Source organism: Alosa sapidissima, chromosome 24 (assembly GCF_018492685.1).
Source record: "Alosa sapidissima isolate fAloSap1 chromosome 24, fAloSap1.pri, whole genome shotgun sequence".
Taxonomy (NCBI): Eukaryota; Metazoa; Chordata; class Actinopteri; order Clupeiformes; family Clupeidae; genus Alosa; species Alosa sapidissima.
The window spans coordinates 19,504,291-19,524,290 of NC_055980.1; the positions used below are offsets into that span (position 1 = coordinate 19,504,291).

At 46.5% G+C, this 20,000-nt stretch overlaps 1 protein-coding gene and 1 non-coding gene across 2 annotated transcripts in view; both read right to left on the reverse strand.

Annotated features, from left to right (window-relative positions):
- Positions 1-20,000, reverse strand: part of LOC121700041 (protoheme IX farnesyltransferase, mitochondrial) — a 42,893-nt gene that overhangs the window by 22,213 nt on the left and 680 nt on the right. Inside the window, exons 2-4 of the mRNA XM_042082701.1 lie at positions 19,632-19,780; positions 18,247-18,556; positions 16,924-17,048 (exon numbers count right to left, since the gene is read on the reverse strand). Of these exons, the coding sequence (XP_041938635.1) occupies positions 16,924-17,048; positions 18,247-18,556; positions 19,632-19,780 (584 nt within the window). The remainder of the gene's footprint in view (positions 1-16,923; positions 17,049-18,246; positions 18,557-19,631; positions 19,781-20,000) is intronic.
- Positions 17,714-17,820, reverse strand: LOC121700795. The gene has a single exon (XR_006027290.1). It is a non-coding gene; the product is annotated as a small nucleolar RNA U6-53/MBII-28 (small nucleolar RNA).

Consider the following 20,000-nt stretch of genomic DNA (forward strand, 5'->3'; position numbering starts at 1 on the left):
ACACAGATACAAACACAGACACACACACACACACACACACACACCACACACACACACAATCACAGCAGAAGCCATTCCAGTACACCAGTGTAGATAAAAAAAAAAAAAAAAAAGTACAGATAGTTTGTAGAGGGTGAGAAAAAAAGTTACCCTTTCCTCCAGACTTCAAGATGTTTGCTCCAAAGTTCTTGGCTCGGAAACCCTCTCCAAAGCTACCTGCTAACTCTAAACTGTTTTTAATTTTCTATTCCAGGGTTTAGTCTGGGCGGTCAATGAAAGAGAGGACAACTGCTTCCTTTAATCTCTTACACCAGCTCAGAGATAGGGATGGACAGGTACACCACAGGCCTCAAGGGGGTTTTGAGTTAATCGACAGGGGGAAAGGCACTGGCTACAGACAGCCAGATACACAGCAGTCAAATCTGTTCAACTGTACACCGTCAAAGTGGCTTTGAATTAGAAGAGATTAAAAGGAAATTGCTTTAAACTACCTGCCTCGCAGGTCATTACTGTAAACGGCCATTAACTGAAACACATCTTCACTGACTAATAGTATGAATCTTCATTTTAACACTCCATAAATGCACCCTAGGGAAGTTTGACATGAAATAGCCTGTGGCTCCCTGTCTGGAATGGCTTTTAGAAGTAAATCTGAAATTCCACATCTGACCCCCGCCCATCCACCCACCACTCAGTCTCAGCAGTTCTGCTATTGGGAAGCCTGACAGGGTTGTCACAGCAATGCACAGCTGTGTGTGTGTGTGTGTGTGTGTGTGTGTGTGTGTGTGTGTGTGTGACCGGTGTGTGTGCGCTTAGGGATGGAGGGTGGGGAGCAGAGTGTGGATTTCACCTGGCCAACTGCATTGCCAGGACTGACAGAAAACGAGGGTGACAATGACCTCCAGACGACCTTGAGAGTGAGCAGCACAGTCGCTGAACAAGAGGACGTGCTCCTGGTGCCAAGAGCCTGAGAGACGAAAAACCTAGAGGATCCTCCGACAGCACTGGACATGGGAGTACCAGTGCTGCACATTTCTCAGCCGATGGGCTTTTCTCTGCTTACAGTACAGGTCACGCACGGACGCAAGCACGGACACACGCACGCACGGGACACACGCACGGACGCACGCACTCCCTTATGAACACTTTCTACTAAACTGATGAAGTTGTGACTTCAGAGGGAACACAGCAGTCTGCACTGATTCGTACTCCAGACGACTGCTAAGGCAACAGCAGCAGTAATAATAATGACCTTTAGCAGAGAACTGGCCGCCTTAGATAATAGCATTTCCCCCACGACAACCAGACACCAGCCATTAGAGGAAAAGTACAGGACTTTTTGATTTCCCCCCCCCTCCAAAACACTGAATGGCAGGTGTGTTTTGCGCTCCAACAAACCACTGTAATCACCAGAAAGATTGTGATTAAAGTAAAGGTAGACTCACGAGAAAGCTCTCAGCGATGGAAGCGTGATTACAGGACTGTGAAAGGGCAGTGCTGAAGGCAGCCACCCCATCACTCACTGGTGCCCATGTGCGCCCAGTGGCACAGCCACCTGCCTCATACAAACCAACCGGCGCCGAAGCCTTCAACAGACAACCATTCGATAAACAATGGACTTTATTGAGTGGCACCAACGACATAGAACGATAGAACTGAATTATGCATGACAAGGTGGTGATGAAAGGGTTTGAGATGGTGTATCGGGGTAGTAAAAGGCCCAGAAGACCGTGGAAGCGAAGTGTTCCCACAGGAAATGTGAAAGCCCGGCTTCAAAGTCCTACCGTGTATTACCAGTACACTTAACACAGGTGAATTCACTAATGAACTCATCTACCTGGCTGAGGAATTTTGGCAATTTGAATGAGCTGGTTTAGTGAATGGTGGGAGTAAATATGTGGCAGGGCTTTCACTTTCTGAAGCCGGACTTTTATACCTCTGCCAGTGTGCTGTGGACTGTAGGATTGAAAGTTTGTGCAGAGAGAGAGAGAGAGAGAGAGGAGATGAGAGAGAGAGAGAGAGAGAGAGAGAGGAGAGAGAGAGAGAGAGAGTGTAGGGGATTATGAACGAAACAAAGTCAGCGAGGTCACTAGAACCTGGGAAAGAATAAAGAATAAAAAAAAAAAAAAAAAAAAGTTCCCTCTCATAACGCCGGCCAATTTGCAGTGTCATCCAAGGCAGCTGTGAGACTGTGATAACAGCACTGGAGAAGAAACAGGCGGCTCCGACGAGGGAGCTTGTTCTCTCAACACAACCCTGCGTATAATGAGGCCAGGGAGGAATGTGAATTGCACACAACACAACGTCTCCGGCTTAATTTGTACCGTTTTTTTTGTAGGTTTTTTTTTTTTGGGGGGGGGGAGAAAACAGTGGGTCCAAGCGCTGCCTGCCTATATGAATAGGATTACATGAAAAAAACAATTACGAATGAACACAGACATGACGGTGACAAATTTCTACTGAAGAAAACTTTCCTCATGACTTGCTGAAAATCTCTGAGCAATGTCCTCCCAGTGCTTGCATCATGTGGCAGAGACACAGGACTGACTACACCATAAGGGTGGAAAAGAGGAACCATCGACTCCCTTTTTTCTTCAAAAAGAAACAAATGCAACATCGATGCAAGCTCCAGCCATGAATATCCCTCACCATCTGCTGAGGCGTAAAATCATGGACCATAATCCCTTTTGTTCACACTCCCACCCCCCACTCACCCCCCAACGGAAAAAAAGAAAAGGCTACTCCAGTAAAAAAAAAAAATAAAAAAAAATGAAGATCTCAATGCGTCAATAGAGTTGAGAGAAAAGGACCAAAGCACAGGGAGGGAAAGGGGGGACCCATCATTCTAAATGGGTTACTGAAGGCACAGCCCTTAAGGTAGCAGTGGGTGGTTGACCAGGCGAACCCATCGGTCTTGGTCTCAGTTCGGCTCGCTTGGCTGCTGCTGCTGCTGCTGCCACCCCTGCTGGTGAGCAGCTAGCTATCGCTAGTGGTTAAAATTAGCATTCGCCGCGGGCTTGTTGGGGTTCAGTTGTAAACAGAAGCGCTTTTGTTAATTAGCCACGCATCTCAACGGTAAATGGAGTGCTCCTGATGCCGATGGCTGTTACCTCTCAAAAGAGGACAGGGGGGTTGGAGGGTTGTGTGTGTGTGTGTGTGTGTTGTGTGTGTGTGTGGTATGAAAAAGTGGGCTCCGGCATTCATCGATTCAGTTTTATTGATGGACATCCTCAGGACCGGTAGAACAGCCATACGTACTTACTAGAAATAGAGAAGACAACTGGGCGGATTCCATACATGGCACAGCGCTGGACAACAGAGAGCAGAGTTGCTGTGGTTCATGACTGCAGTGATATCCAAACCTGACTTCTGAGACCCTTTAAAAGGTGTACCGTCACACCGGTGTGACGGGACTGTTGGAAAATGAATGTTCTAAAAATATCTGGGTTCATTGAATTCAGCTTAGAAATTAACAGGAATGGAATCTTATGTTAGAAATGTTCAAAAACCCACACCTTTAAGATTTAAAAGATCTGGCCTCCTTTACCCTTCTCCAGTCCCTTATTGCCTGGGCCGCAAATAAGTTCACTGTCACTTTCCGATGCCGAATTGCATTAGTTCCAGAGAGAAAAAAAAAGCATCACACGGCAGAAGAACATCACTTTCAATATGAATTGCTGCATTTTTATTTCCACTTCACCGCCTAACTTCATTGGTGTATTTTTTTTTCTCCCCCCCGACGCTTCAGTTAGCAAACACGAGATATATGCATGTTTATCACGGACAGGCTGCCACAGTAATTGACAGTTCCGCACCACTGCAGAAGACATTTCTGCCGATATAGATGCCTGAGCACAAACGCTCTACCTCGCTTAAAGCAATAGGGAAAGAGAGAGGTAAAACACAAACCAAACAAAAACAGCAGCATTGCTTTTGTCAAGGTTGGCTTGTCGGAACATTGTTTGTGGCTGACTCAGACAGTGTAGAAGACAAAACAACATGCGTTCTGTTGGGAGACGATACAGCAGGGTGGTGGTCCCTCTCGGGACAGGTGAATTGAAATCCTCTCTCCGAGCCTCCTGAGCGAAAACAGGTTGGGCTATGGGTTTGCTGAGGACATCCATTAGAACACTCCAGCATGGCGTTTACAAATGTCTGCCTCTCCTCTCAGAAGATGCATTAGAGTGAGTGTGAGTGTGAGAGAGAGAGTGTGTGTGTGTGTGCGCGTGTGCGTGTGTGTGTGTGTGTGTAGATTGTCTAAGGATGAGGCTCTTAGCCAGATGCACTATCAGGTGCTGAAGTACCAGAGTGACTGGAAGGAGGGTTTGTCCGAGGGAAGTGTGTGTGTGTGTGTGTGTGTGTGTGTGTGTGTGTGTGTGTGTGTGTGTGTGTGTGTGTGTGTGTGTGTATATATATGAGAGAGAGAGATTGTGTGAGTGTGTGTGTATATGTGTGTGTGTGTGTGTGTATTGTAAAAGGGGCCCCACCACTCTGGCAAGCTAACAGCAGACCTATCAGTCCTAGGGAGGGGGGGGGGGGGGGGGGGGGGGGGGGGGGGGGGTGGTCTTCTATGGTCTAAAAGCATATAATGGATTATTTTAGCCTGACGCTAACAACCCATCGGACCTCCGTCTGCAGATATGGAACTGCAAACCCAGGGTAGCGAGAGTATGGGCCCATATAGAGTTGGGCCTGTTGAGTTCAGGTCCATTTGGAGGTCCCGAGTAGTCGATAACGAACGAGCCAGGGGGGGGGGGGGGGGAAGCCCCTTTCCTCCACCCCCCCTTCCCATCCGTCTGGAATAGGGCACATACTCTGCCAAAAAGATAAAAAAGCACTTCCCAAAAAAAAGAGCCGTAGAACAAGTGTGCCCCTTCTCATTTCCTCCTGACCGGTGCACCGCGCAGATAGGCACCATCTCCCGACATCCAAATGCCTGCTTTATCAAACAAACACCACTCCGCCGCAATGCTCTCTCAGGACCGGCCTGGCTAAGGTCCGGTTATGTACTCAAACCTCATCTGATGGAGATGGAGTGGCAAAGAGATACCAAGGATCAGGTAACTCATTAATGGAAAGTTAAGAGATAAATAACTAAATAAATCATTCAGTGTTGTGTTTGTCTTTTTCCTTCTCCATTTCATGCCATTCCTCCCACTGTGGGGATATTCCTTATGCCAAGTAAAAATAAATAAATAAAAACACAACAACAAATGAAAAAATAAATATACCTCCCGTCACAGACCATAAAGTTTTTGCAATTACACAGACTGTGCTTACCAGTATGAACACCAAACAACAGAAGAACAAAAATATATTAAATCTATTGAAAAACTGTATGCATGGATTATGCTTCCACCAGGCACAACATTTATCCAGGCAAAAAGAGACACCTCCCGAGACACACAGCGAGTTTCACCTTGCATTTTCAGTCACACAGGTTGCGTATCACCGTTTATCTATGGATGTGTTTACCTCACACACACACACCGACACACACACACCGACACACACACACACAAACAAGACACGTCATCGTCAGGCATCAGAAGCCGTGTTAACAGTTCCATGAGGCTCTTTGCGTGCAGACTCCCTTGCAGTCACAGCAAATACTGTTGATGGCATTAATTCAAGAATCCCCTGCAAAGCCTACAAGGCATTTTCTCTCATTTCAAGAGTGATTCTGTACTGTCTTTTGTCAGCAGTCAGAAAAAATAAATCTTGATTAGCAGGCCCGGATTGACCAACCTGTACTAAAAATAAAATGAAAATAAAGCAGAACCTAAAAAAACCTACCGGTATTCTGCAGAGGACTTCCATGCAAGTGGTCATGAGCAAGCGTGCCACTCGATCCGACCCTGGCAGCACACGGCTAACCGCTGGAGAGCCAAACAGTTTGACTTTGTTCACGTCGAGCAAAACCACAAATCCCTCAATCCCCAGACAAACATGAAGGCAGCTTTCGGGGGCTGACCAAAAAGGGCTACGCTTCTCGAAAACCACAAATAAGGTCAATTACCCCTGAAGAACTTTCATATGAATAACACGTACAGTAGCGCACAGTAAACACGGACATTATGGCCACCTGTGGCTCAAGTGCACGCCAATAACGCGGTTACAGACGCAAATCAAACTTGCATACAAACAATGCAACAATGCAACAATGCCTGGCCCTTCTTGGCTTGCCAGAAGCGAAGGGGAAAGTTACCATGGGATCAGATATGACTCATCAATGGGGCATTGCAAGTGTGTGGTTTATTGAGAAACCTGGGTAAAATAAGTCGGAGTAAGTGCTAAACCTATTAATGGAAGATGCCTTTAGCCAAGCAGACATTGAATGATTTTTACACAATTTTAGGCACAAATCAGTTGGCTGCGGGCCAAATTCCTGTCTGACTTGTCGTGTCCGTTTGAGCAGACACAGTATGCCCGTTTAGAAGACATAACAATTAACATTTCAGCTCTGAACCAATCCAAGTGGTTTTCTAGCATGTCAGAATTTTTGTTTGGCTGTCTTGCAGTGTGAGCAGGCGAAAATACAGTGTGAGCATAGTAATTGCAAGACATGTAGTGTGAGTAACCACATCGATTGTGACTGACTGGAGGAAAAAGGCACAGTAATAAGGCTATTCTATTATGTTTAACATCTCTTACTATGTTTTAACTTACTCAGGTTTGTGACTATACCACATACCTGGAACACATCAGTGGCCCATCTCTGGATCAAGACCACCAAGTGGGTTCCCATGGAACCAGCCGAACAGAGCTGTTTATCTTGGCCAGATTTGCCACACATTCAGCTACCAACCCTTCAGCAGGGGAGTTTTGAGCGTACTAATAAAAAGAATGTCTTCATCATCAATGCAAGATTCTAAATTCTACATTTCGCATTATATTTAATGGTCCGTCCTGGAGTGACAGTTCCTACTGAAGGAAGAGAGAGAGTCCTCTTCGCCTATCTGCATGTGGGTATGGAGTCCTAATTTTGCCCCATGATCATGTTGGAATGCTGGATCTACATGTTGGATCATTCGTTAGCTGTGGACAAGACCCACAAATGACCCCTTTCCCCCGTGTGTGTGTATGTGTGTGTGTGTGTGTGTGTGTGTGTGTGTGTGTGTCCTTCCAAACTACTCAGCCATGCATTTAATCAGGAAGGCAACATTTCCCCACCCGTAGCAGCCGTACGGCTTCCCGCAAAATGCAGCAGTGCGCTCCCACTTGGCCACCACGCTCGCCAGACATGATGCATGTCAGAATCATACCCGCTCCAATTTTCCCTCTCCTCGCCGAGGCAAACACCGTACCCGAACGCTTCCAAAATCTACATCCCTGCGTACATTAGGGACACGAAACACATGATGTTTTATTCATACAAAAAGCCAGGAAAAGGGCAGCAGCCAGAGAAAAAAGTTGTTTCTGGAGCGAAATAAAGGGGCTTGTGGGTTGTGTTTGTCTTACAAGTATGACAATAATGAGTGTGTGTGCGTTTGGGCTCTTTTGCGAGACAAAGTTCAGGAGGTGAGCGAAACCATTAGAGGACTAAAGATTTGGTAATTGGTCAAGATTTGGTCACTGCAGAAACGGCACGATCCAAAGGTAGACACACAATTCTACTCTTGACTGTTGGGAGACTGAGATAAAGTAATAATGTCATTAAATTCATTGGTCAGTAGGATTGCCCTCTGATCTGCCTTTGAGCAAAGGGTCTCATTATCGTTTTTGTCCTGGTCCAACATCTGTCTCCTCATGCCTCTCGCAAGGCACCATTCTGTACGGTTTGACTGGGGCTGGCACCCTGTAGATCTTTGCACATCCACAAAAGCTTGGAGGACAAAAAACAGGGACGACTTAGAGGATATTAAGTATTAACCAGTCCTTGTCTGATTAAATATTCATTCAAATCCACAACAGCTTGATCGAGTCCTGTGAAGATGCTCTACGTGTCACCCCGTTGGGCTGATTTGAGATTACCCCCAGGTACTTAACAGGATGCTTTCTTTTATTTGCCCCTTGGCAGAACCCGGAGGTGGGAACCGTGGGGGAAATTAAAAACGAGAGGAAAATGAAAAGCTGGGGGGACAAACGTTTCCGAGAAGTGGCCGGACGCGACGTATTGTTCTAATAAAACTGAGGGTGAAGAGGGCAGAGAGAGCCGTCTGCTACATCGTTGGTAGCATCTGTGGGCAAAAGCAGGAGGGCTGCTCTCGATGTCAATTCCTTCCTCGAGCGAGGCTTACACCTTTAGAGACGAGCTGGGGTGTCACTCCCATCAATTAAATGCCCACAGACCGCACGATATCAAACGGTCAATTACGCACTCAGAGTGGAACTAACGCGCTTACCGGTGGGAGACACGTTGTGGGAGGAGATTCATGAATGATGCATAACTGCATCGCTTGCCAGCCAATCAACAAGCCTGTAGCCCTCCAACCTTTTCAACTGTTCTTCCTCGAAGGACAGGTGACGGAAAGTTCATGACTCTCACTCGGAGAAAACAACAGAAATAAAAATGACAGATTTAACGACAGACGAGTGGAATTAAGTGTCTGTGTGTGTGCGCGCGTGGGGGAGAGGGGGGTGGTTAGAATGAATGTATAAATAATAAAAAATACAGAGTGCAAACAGGCATGAGAGCCAAACAACTGAAAGAAAAAACCTGGAGGAGTAACAAGCCACGGCTGGCAGTCTGGCTTTGAGGTGGAGTGGGGATACAAATCCAACCTGGACCCACAGTATAGATGCAGTCATGGCAGTGGAATTCTCTCTCTCTCTGTGTGTGTGTGTGTGTGAGTATGTGTGTGTGTGTGAGAGTGGGTGTGTAGCCTTTGAAAGGGTATCCTGCGCTGGTTCCACCTCACCAAGGGACAGATAAAAATACAGTGCTGAGCCAGAGCCTTTGTCTTTGAAGAGTAGGGACAAGGTTGCGTGATGTCGCAGGCAGGCAGGACGGAGGGGTATAGTTACAGCTAATGGCTACCAGAGACACTTAGCTGGGTCAGAGAGCGAAAGATAGAAAGAAACAGAGAGAGAGAGAAAGAGAAAGAGGTAACTTTTGAGAACTTGGGGAACTCTAGTATAGATATTCTTAGAAAGCTGGGGAGAGGAGAGGCTTTACTTTGCTGGTATGGTACACATGAGTGCAAAAGATCAGTGAGAATCGATATTAGAGCTTGTAGACATTCTAAACCACTCACAGACACTCTTCCCCAAACACTGCAGCTTCAGATGCATTTATGCACTTTCATCAGAAGCTAAACATGCTGCTTTTTGATGCAGTCGCCATGCCCTCCGATTCTCTCCACACCACCCATCTTGCTCTTTACCAAGCTCTCTTTTATGACGCACCTCGTCACCTCGGATAGCAATGCCATACCGTGTTACGAATGCAAATGGGGTCTATTAAAAATGCATGGAGATCCATCGTGAAGCTGGGGAGGCGACAGACAAGATTAAGCGGCAAAGGGCCACCTCTCCAGCCGCCCAGCCGCCCGGCCCCCCGCGTCTGAAGAACTACCCATTTCCCATGATGCATTTGGGGAGGAGAAATAATTAAAAACAAAGAGAGAAGCAGTCTTCCTCAATCTGTGGGTTGATTGATGATAAGGAGACATGTCCGACTGCGAGAGTGGCGCGCGCGCACACACACACACATACACACATCTCGTCATCATGGTCTCATGGCCCCACTTCGCATGGCAAAGTGCCACTTGGAAAAACCGCAGCTCATAAAAAGGTAATGCACCCCCTATGTGGGGACTCCAAAGGAGGACTGTATGTCATTGCAAGAGTTGGGGCGCGCGCACGCGCACACGCACACACGTTGCATTTAAAACAACAGCGTACTGATAAGGATAACCTCCATCAGAGACATAAAAGTGATCTACATCTCCAGATGAGATAAACAATAGGCCTGGCGGATGTGGCCATGGGTTTCTACAACTCCTCCAATGACATCAAAGGGAGACCTGATATGCCTTTATGCTTTTCTGACACGCTTTGAAAGTTGCTGCTCAAGGCAAAAAGGCCCCTCTGAGGGGGGTGTGTGGGTGGTGTCTTATATGGTGTACACCTCCACCGCCCCACCCACCCCATATTCACACACACACACACTTATATGCATCTGATTCGTGTAAGTTGCCGGCCCCTCACTCTACTTCCACTGACAAGTCTACTTAATAATCGGGATAATTATAGCCATTGGTAAATATAATCTCTAATATACATCTAATATAATCTATAATCTACATTTACCAAGAATAAGGTAAAAAACAAAAAGTACATCCAGGTCATTTAGACACTGGGACAAACTCTCACAAATATGTCCTCTTCTACCACTTCTCCTCCTACCAAACTTTGACTAGTACTTACTATGCAGGAACTCCTATCCTCTAGTACTAGTATTAACAGACGCAGTGGTAATCCACAGCTATGGTCTCCTCTGCATTGAGGCTTAAATGTTATTATGTTACATTTAAAGCTTAAATGTTATTGTGCTGTAAGTCGCCTTTGATAAAAGCGTCTGCCAAAGCAATACATGTAAATGTTTATACTGTACATGTACATGAAATGTTTTGGCCTAATACCAGTCTAGAGCTAGCTCAACAGACAAGGTTTTTAAAACACCTGGCTGAGGTCAAATGAATACCCACACATTCAGCTTCTTGTGTGTACACAAGAGAGTTTGAAGGCTTAAGTCTTGGGCATCTTGCACGGCAAGGTTCAAGGCGTTTTTAAATGCACATAAAGGTCACTGTGACAAATGCAATTCTGGCCTGGCTGCAGGTGACACAGTAACAAAGAGGGCTAATGCAGGACTTGACAGACACGAGTATGAAAGCTTAAAATGTATAGCACCATGCACAGGAGGGTTCTTGAAGGCTCACAGTTTTGAGTGTGTGTGTGTGCATGTGTGTGTTTTAGATGGGAGTTTGTCTGAATAGGCCTCAAGAAGAGGGTGTGTGAATGTGGGTTGGAGGGTAAATAATACATGCCTCTGCAGGAGGAGCTCTCGGTCTGTGTGTGTGTGTGTGTGTGTGTGTGTGTGTGTGTGTGTGTGTGTGTGTGTGTGTGTGATGAGGGGAGCCTGTGGAGGCTCGCATATGCGTGCCATCCTCAGACAGCACGTGGCCAGACACAGACACGCGTACACACACAAAAGAGATCTCTGCACACACACACGCACACACACACACACACACCACAATACCACCCCTCAATCCACACATATCCCACCTGCCTGCCACAGCAGTCAGAGAGATTGCGCTGCACGCAAGACAACCTCAAAAATGCCAGCGTGTGTTTTCATAAAAACACTTCCAGACACAAGTGGTGCGTGCGTCCCATGTCCACGCACACACACACACACACACACACACAATCCTACATGACAGATGTGTGACACACAAAGAGAAAATAACGGAGGACAGGAGACGAGAGCGAAACACAAAATAATGACCTCAGTGGACGCATGGGCCTTGGGTCGCGTTTCGTCTCCCCCAGACGCGGCGGCCGTCAGCTCCGCCACACTTGCGCTCTCCCCTGCCCTCGGGGTCTAATGCCACAGCCCGAAACGCTTCCTCAGACCCAATTATCCTATTAGGCTACACCGGAGGGAGTGTGTCTGTCTGCCTGTGTGTGTGTTTCTAGATGTGTGTGTGCCACAGAAATCAGCCGAGATGATGACTTGGAACACCCAGGGAGTCTTTGCAGAAGAGTGACAACTCATCCCGTGACCCCCAACAAAGGGGTCGGAGGGAAATTTCTAGAATAAGTCCTCCGTCTGGGCAGTGATTGGCTGGCCATCTCGTGATATTCACACCATCCTCAAGAGGACCATACAAGATAAGGGCATTCAAGCAACAGAAGAATAAAAAAAAACCTCAATGCAATCTGGCGTGGTGGCAAGTATTGGAATTTTCAATAAAGCCATGATAATATATGATGTTTGTGTGTGTTGGGGGGTTATGGCCATATCCAATAAGTGGGCCACCCAGGGACCAACAAACACTTCATGACTACTCCACACATAGAGTGTGGTGTGGTGTGGTGTGTGTATGTGCGTGTGTATGTGCAGAGTTCAACGTCTGGTCTCCTGTTGTACCACAGCCATGTCCCGCAAAAACGGCATCCTGATGATGCAGTGGGGGTAACTGGAGCCAGCGGTGCCAACATCACTACAGGTTTTTTGGCTCCAGTCGAAAACAAAAGCTCAAAGCGGGGGAAATATTGTGACGTCTGGCTTCTTACACAGACCACTTCAACAGGTACACACATAGCAAACTTGTTGTGTTTTTTTTGTCTTCCCTGAAACAGCAAACAAAACAAAATCACACTGCTATACTCCACGAGAGAGAGAGAGAGAGAGAGAGAGAGAGAGAGAGAGAGAGAGAGAGAGAGAGAGAGAGAGAGAGAGAGAGAGAGAGAGAGAGAGAAAGAAGGTATTTTCATGCATGCGTGCCCAGACGCTGTCGTGACTCGGGGCACTGACACCCTTCCGTCCAGTCCCCAAAAGTTCCCAAACGAGGCCACATACTGAGGAGGGCAGAGGAAACCACAACATAACTAGAGTGCCTACGGAGCTCTGCCTTCAAGGAAGGAGGGAGAACGCTGGCCTTGGCTCTCACAGGAAAATTGTCTCACACACACACACACACACACGGAGGGGGATGTTTCACTCGTCTATTCCTGAAGGTGATGCCACAAAAGAGGAGATCTGTGGTCCTTCTTAAGCATGGACACACAGGAACATACACTTAAAAGGAAAACCTCAAACTCCTGACAATAACGTGTGTGTGTGTGTTCTATAGGAAATGATCCTCCGACGTCTTTGATTTGTGTGTTGAGTGAAAGAGAGCGGCGCTCTTTAAATTGTGAGGCGGGCAGCCACTTTGATCAGGACAAACCACACCGACACTTCAAAACAGGTAACGCAAACGCAAGACAGAAGAGAAAGAAAGAAGAAAAAAAAAAAAGACAAACCTGGCAACACATCTGAGGGTATGTAGCCATTGCTTCCCCCTCCCAAAATAACCAACACGTCAGACACAATACACACACACACACACACACACACACACACACACACACACACACACACACAGGGCCTTGTCGCCCTCTTTCTTGTGCATGTTATGAAAGCAGAGAGGGGCCTTGTGTGTAGGGGATCAATTACACAGGTGAGGGTGTGTCTGGCTTCACAGTCACCGAGCTCTGACAGGTGATCCTCGGCGCATCGCCGCTAACGCGCCGAAGATCAGAGGGTTGCTGCGGAAACCAGGTGATTAGGTGGGCCAAGGCAGCTGCTGCCGGGCCCACGCGAGTGAGTGAGTGTGTGAGTGTGTGTGTGTGTAATTATTCAGGAGAGGAAATTACAATGCAAGAGACAAAAGGCAGAAAGACGGTCGCAACGACGACAACAAAAACAACAGCACCAGTGGAGTCATCCTCACAAGACGCCGCACAGGCACATACCCAGCGCTAATTATGGCCTGTGTAATCTTTGGCAAATACCACCCCCCCACACACACCCCAACACACACACACACACACACACACACACACACACACACAAAATAATAAACAAACAGTTCCTCTTCTGGAGGGAAATTATCTTGTCCTCGATGTCCTTTATCTGAAATTAAGTAGGTTTAATTAAAAAACACACACAGTCTTGGGCCATGTGTTTTGTTTCCACAAAAAAATCAATTTGCTGGGACAAGGGGCTTAAAGTGAGCTCTACCAAGGAAAAAGAAACCTAATTGTACCACACACACACACACACACAATTAGTGGAAGGTATTAAGCAAGGACGAGACTCGGCAGGGACAAAACTAGACCTTGGACATCTAACACTTAGAATCCCTCCAAGCCCAAACCCCTGTCTGAAACTCTAACCAGAACACCCTGGCTGATGTGGCCGCCCAGTACAACAGTGAGGGGCCTTGGTGCAAATGCCCAAATGCTCGCGAACGACCACAAGAAAGCCTCTGCCGTCTCCATATTCAATTACGCTAAAACCCAGAAGAAACCGTCTGCTTCCTGCTCCAATGCCTTTCTGTCTGACACGGCACCGCAAGGTCACTTCGACGGAGTGATGGCATTAAGGAACCATTAAAAGATTCCAGAGGAATTACCGAGGCCGAGACCTACAGCGCAGATATGAGTCTGTAAGTGCCAAATTGCAAATGTGGTTAGGTAAAGCTTCTCATCTAAATATTGCTCACGTTTTACCACATATAATAGAAAGTCAACACCATGTACAATACGAAAGTCAACATAGAAAGTGAACGCCATGTACAATATCCTAACATGATAATATATTACATTGCAGGGAAATATGCATTTAATGTTATCAACTTATAAACTATTAACTTTCATTTTACTTTATGGTAGGATTTGTAAAAGTAGTCGTCAACGTTCTCGTCAATGTTTTGTGTATGCTTCTTTAAAATCACTAACAGGCTGACAACACCGCCTACCCTCTTCCATTACATAAAGAGCAATTAGCCAGAGGTCTTCAAAGACAACGCAACTTCAAAAGGCCGACACATCAACCGACACGTCAGATCAGCACAAGACATGCTTTTGGGGCTGCTCTAAAGCCATTACGTCCTCACAAGCACCAGATCTCAAGTCCCCCTCAAGGACTCCACCCAAGAGGCCTGGCCCCATACGGAGCACTGAAGCTGGGGAAAGACTCGACCCTGAGGGCCTTGCCTGGCTGGCTCGCCATGGAGCCGCTGGAGCCGATACTACCACAATCACAGGGGCATTCCCACGCTGTGTTGGTATGTGTAGGGTAGATGCACTTCACGGATGCTGACTAACACTGCTGTCAGTAAGTGTGCCTCAAGGCCTGTCTGGCGGTTTGCGGAGGGGAAGGAACAGAGGAGAGAAAGAAAGAAAGAAAGAAAGAAAGAAAGAAAGAAAGAAAGAAAGAAAGAAACAGGCCAGGGGGAGATTCTGACTGGGAGGGATAAAGACAAGCAGCCTCAAGGCCAAAGGGTGGAGGGAGAGAGAGAGAGAGAGAGAGAGAAGAGAAGAGATGGGAGAGGAGTGAGAGAGAGGCCAGTAGACTCGGAGAGCAAAAATGACGATGTTGATTGCGGCTGTCCTTCAGATCTTTTAACACTGAAATCCTCTGAATCTGCCTGTCTCGCTCCGAGGCAGAGACAGGTCTCCACCTCAGAGGAGCGTGCATAGTTCTGTTTGCACACCTGCAGCTACCTTTTCAATAGCTCTGCCGTACGTCAAGCACTCAAGGCTTAGTAGCAGCTAAAGTCATACCTTGAGAATGCTACAAGGAACACCCCCCCCCCCCCCCCCCGCAAAAAAAAAAAAAAAAACAGCCGGACAACCTGCGAACCCCACCCACATGCCCCGTAAATATTTACTCAGCATTTATAAAGCCGTGACCTAGTTGACGTTTAAGGGATGAAGTTAGGCTGAGACAGACGTGCTTAGGTATGGGCTAATTGTATGTTTCGCGATTGAGTGCGGCTGAAACAGCGAGGTACGGTAGTGGCGAGAGACGAGACAGGAAATGGAAACAAAACAAGGAGTTTTTTTTTTTTTTTTTTTTCACATGACAAGATGATGCTGCCTTTGGCATCTTGCCTCGGGGCGCCAAGAACCTGTTGAGCGATTTGCCAGGGGCCTGACCTTGAAAATTACAGAGCACGGCTAGCACTTAATGGAGTCAGTCAAGCAGCGGTCTTGGGGTGAGAAGAGCATATATGTGTGTGTGTGTGTGTGTGTATATATATATATATATATATGTGTGTGTGTGTGTGTGTGTGTGTGTATATGTATATATATATGTGTGTGTGTGTGTGTCTAAAGGTCAGCCTTTATGGGTAATGTTCTTTAGGTCACAGAGTGCATTCCAATGGAGTGTAAGCAACAATGACGACAACACTCTGATTATGACCCTTGCAAAAACACTCACCGACCAATCACACACTCCCAATCATTTTTAAGTAGAGAGTGACAACAGGGGGTGGAAATAGAAGAGAATGTGAAAGAGCCCTTGGCAGTAAAATAATGACAGCATTTTGGTAAGTCTCCGCTGCGTGTTTGACATATGCAGCGGAAAAGGAATTCTGTGCCCTACAATGAGGGGTGATGGCTTTAAAAAAGCAGTGGCTTACAGAGGCATTATATGTGTGTGTGTGTGGAGTTTTACATGTCCAGCTGAAAAAGAAAAAGAAAAATTCTGTGCGCTACAATGTGGGGTGATGTCTGCACAAAAACTCACAGAGGCAATATGTGTGTGTGTGTGTGTGTGTGTGTGTGTGTGTGTGTGTGTGTGTGTGTGGTTGCACATTTGTGTTTTCTCCTGGCCCCTGCAAATCTGGCTGAAGATGTGCCAGTGTACAACCAAGGACTCATCCATCTTTTAGCACACAGCGCGTACCAACACAACCAACACCCCTTCTCCCAAACACACACACAGAGATGCTGAGTCGTGTATCGTTCCCAGACGAAAACACGGCGGACCATTAACCGTTTAGCCCAACGGCCTTATGGGTAGCTTCACACGAGCAGCCTAAAGCAAACACAGTCCGGCTCCAGACCCAGCTCCCTGGGCATCAGTGGGAGTCCTGTTCTCTGCTGCCAGCAGTAATCGGTCGCTGGAAAATGACCGAAATACCTCAGTGACTGACTCACGGCTCTGGTAACATTTCTAATGGACACTGTCCTCTGATCCTATCGCTGGAAGAAAACACGTACACACACACACACACGAGAATGCAGAACATGTGTGCATATGTGCTTGCGCACGCACACACACACACACACACACACAAACACACAAACACGTGCCAGTGCCCACACCCTACACACACAGATGACGTGCTGCTTCTTGGCAGGGCTGAGAGCCTAGCCGCTTGTGGAGCAATGTGGTTTTAATGCACTGACCTGGTTGATGGAGTTGGCAGTGCAGGAGCACAGGCCTGTTCCCACTGTGGCCAACAGGAAGCAGGTGGGGTCAAAGGGCACGGGAGCCATGGCAAAGCCAGCCGCTGCCGTGGTGACGACCAATGCTGTCACAATCACAGAAGCATTTCTGGGTTAAGTACTGGACAGAACTACAAGATAATAACCATTTTTCAATTATGAGAAGACTATCCACAAAATAAGTCACAAAGAACTTTAAAAGCATCTCATGGGAGACACCCTAAACCGCTAGCAACCAGAAATGTACATCTTGTCCATATTCTGATCAGAACATATCTGAAATCAGAACACAAATTCTGTACTGTGATCAGTACTTCTTAGTACATCGGAACAGATTTAAGGTAACACAAATAAACATATGAAATGTGTGTCGAGTCCAGACTATGGAGTGTTAGAGAAGATATACCCTTCTCTTTTCTGTGTGTGCGCGCGCAATACCCCAGGCTGACACTGTTAGGCTAGCTTAGCATAATTCACTGAAAGCGGATTAGACCAGTTAGCCTATCGCTAAGACAGAGCTACATAGACTAACTGGTCTTTATCTTTTAACCAAAGTGACTTACAGATGCCAATTAATTGCAGGGCCAGACTCCCTGGAGCAACTCAAGGTTAAGTGCCTTGCTCAAGGGCACAACGGTGGCAGCTGGAGATCAAACTCACGACTTTGCACTGCATGCAAACCCCAGCCCCTTACCCACCACACAACCACTGCCCCAAACAAAAGGATCAACAGCCCAGTTGTGTATGTATGCATCCTCAGAGTACTCACATAGAAGTTCAGTTGAACTCATGTACACACAGGCAGACACACTGTCCACCCGGTGCATCGGTATTAGCATGGCTGGCTCATCACAGGATACACAAAACTCAACCGAGAGTCAAACCTATCGTTCGTCTGCATTTTTACATCCTACACCACATCAATGCACTCAAAAACGTCCAGTGAATTATGGCAAGTTAAGCTAACAGAGAAAATTGTATGCATGCTCTTATGCTTTTTCCCAAAAAACTTTGTGTGATTCTTTAAAAGTAACATTGGTGTTCATTTCTCAAAACTACAGTTATTGTTGTGTCTCTAAAAATGGTAATGTTAGCTTAGTAGTCTGCTACTCCACATTTTGGACTGGTTTAGTTCTTGAAGAGCCTGTGCTATTTATGGCATCACAGCCCTCCTCAAACTGCGCCTTTAAAAGGTCTATAAGAGCTTCTCACAAACAACACAAACACACCAAAACCTGCACTCTACACAGGACCAACAGTCAGCAGCAGTGTCCTGGGCCTGACCTGTGAGTTTAATCTTGGACAGGCGTGCGTAGATGTCCGGCAGCTCCGAGTAGTCCACCTTCAGCTCCTTCCACTGCCGGGCCTCCATACGGGCCTGGCGGTCAGCTTCTGGCTCGTTGCTGAGATCCACGGGGGTCTCGGCGGCGGCGCCGCCTGGAACCGGAACAGTCACGCCAGCGACGGGCTTGATGGTGGGGATCTGCTGTATCTGCTGCATCACGAGGTCATCTCGGTCCTCCAACATGGCGGACACGGGCTCCTGCTTGTGTCTGGGGCGCTGGCCAAGGGCCCCGCTGTGCCGCACCACGTACTGAACAACACAGGAGAGCAGATCAGAGTTTGTTTGTTTCATTTAAGGCCATTTCAGCAACTAAGGCTATTTAATGGCCAGAGCATTATGTGATATAGAAACTTAGATATGTTTATTAAAAAAAAATTTGCTAGCACACACTTCTCAACTGCTGTTCTTAATGCTGTTGTTGTTGTTACATACATACATGTCAAGTCACTTTATTTACATAGCACATTTAAAACAACAACGTTGACTCAAAGTGCTTCACAGGTGAGGCTATCTTACAAAAAAGCAAAGGAGGGAGATTGACAAATAAAATGAAATTAAAAGGGGGGGGGGGGGGTATATAGTAGAGGCAGTACACACAGTCAAGATAAGCAGTGGGAAGATGATGATGATGATGATTGTGAAGAATATATGCACTAAACACTCTACAAAGCTTTGCAATAAAGATGTGCATTGCTGTATGCCAATAAATAAATAAAAAAAAAATAAAAAAAACTGTCAATGTCACTGTCTATTGGCCCCACAAGACTTCCTTTTGAACATTCCATATGTTATCTTAATGCAGAGGAAGTAGATTGGGGCCTAAATAGAACGTTCAAGCATTGTTTTTGTTTTTATTGTTGAAAGGGTCTATAGTGTTAGGGCATCATGAGGCTGGCTCAGTGGAAAAGGTCATCTAGATTCTAGAATGTAGATTGATGACAGTTGGTAATGAGATCACCTGTTATGAGTTTAATGTTTGCCATATTTCCCAGTGGTCTGTGATCTATAGCAAGTTCATGATCATGCATGTAGTAGCAACAGACAATGCCCTAAAGTGCATTGTCTCTGAAAAGGGGCTCTCTGGAATTGTTAGAATGATAGGCCCAATGCCATGCAGGGACCAGAATACACACTATTTACATTTCAAACTGATCATGGGAAGTGTGTGCTGCTGTACAGACTACGTGATGATGATTGTGGATTTTGTATACAATGCCGTCTCTGAATGCAACGTTGGGAAAGGATGTAGTCTGGGACAATATATGAGGTCAAGTGGATTAAGATCCAATCCACACAACTGTGTATGGAGTAGAGAATAGCCTACCTGTCGCTTCAGAAAGCTTAGCTGCTGGAATGTAAGCCATTCTTTGGAGTCTGTAGTACGGAACTGTGTCAGGCTAAGGGAACTCAGTTGACATTTAGCTGCCTTCGCTGATAGCGTTAGTTTCTTATTCACAGTGGCCCCCACCAGACCTGCAACCATAACACATTAGCTGACGTTACTACGTAGTTCTGGCATATTGTCTCACCTTTAGTGTAACAATTCATAAACATGAATGGTTTCTTGCAACGACAACCCGTTCAGTACATAATAAACCTTTAAACGTTGTAGACAATAACGTTAACTTAAAACTAGAAGTTATCCGCTGCCAACCTTAACACTAATATTTAAGATAACAGCACAACTGTTGGC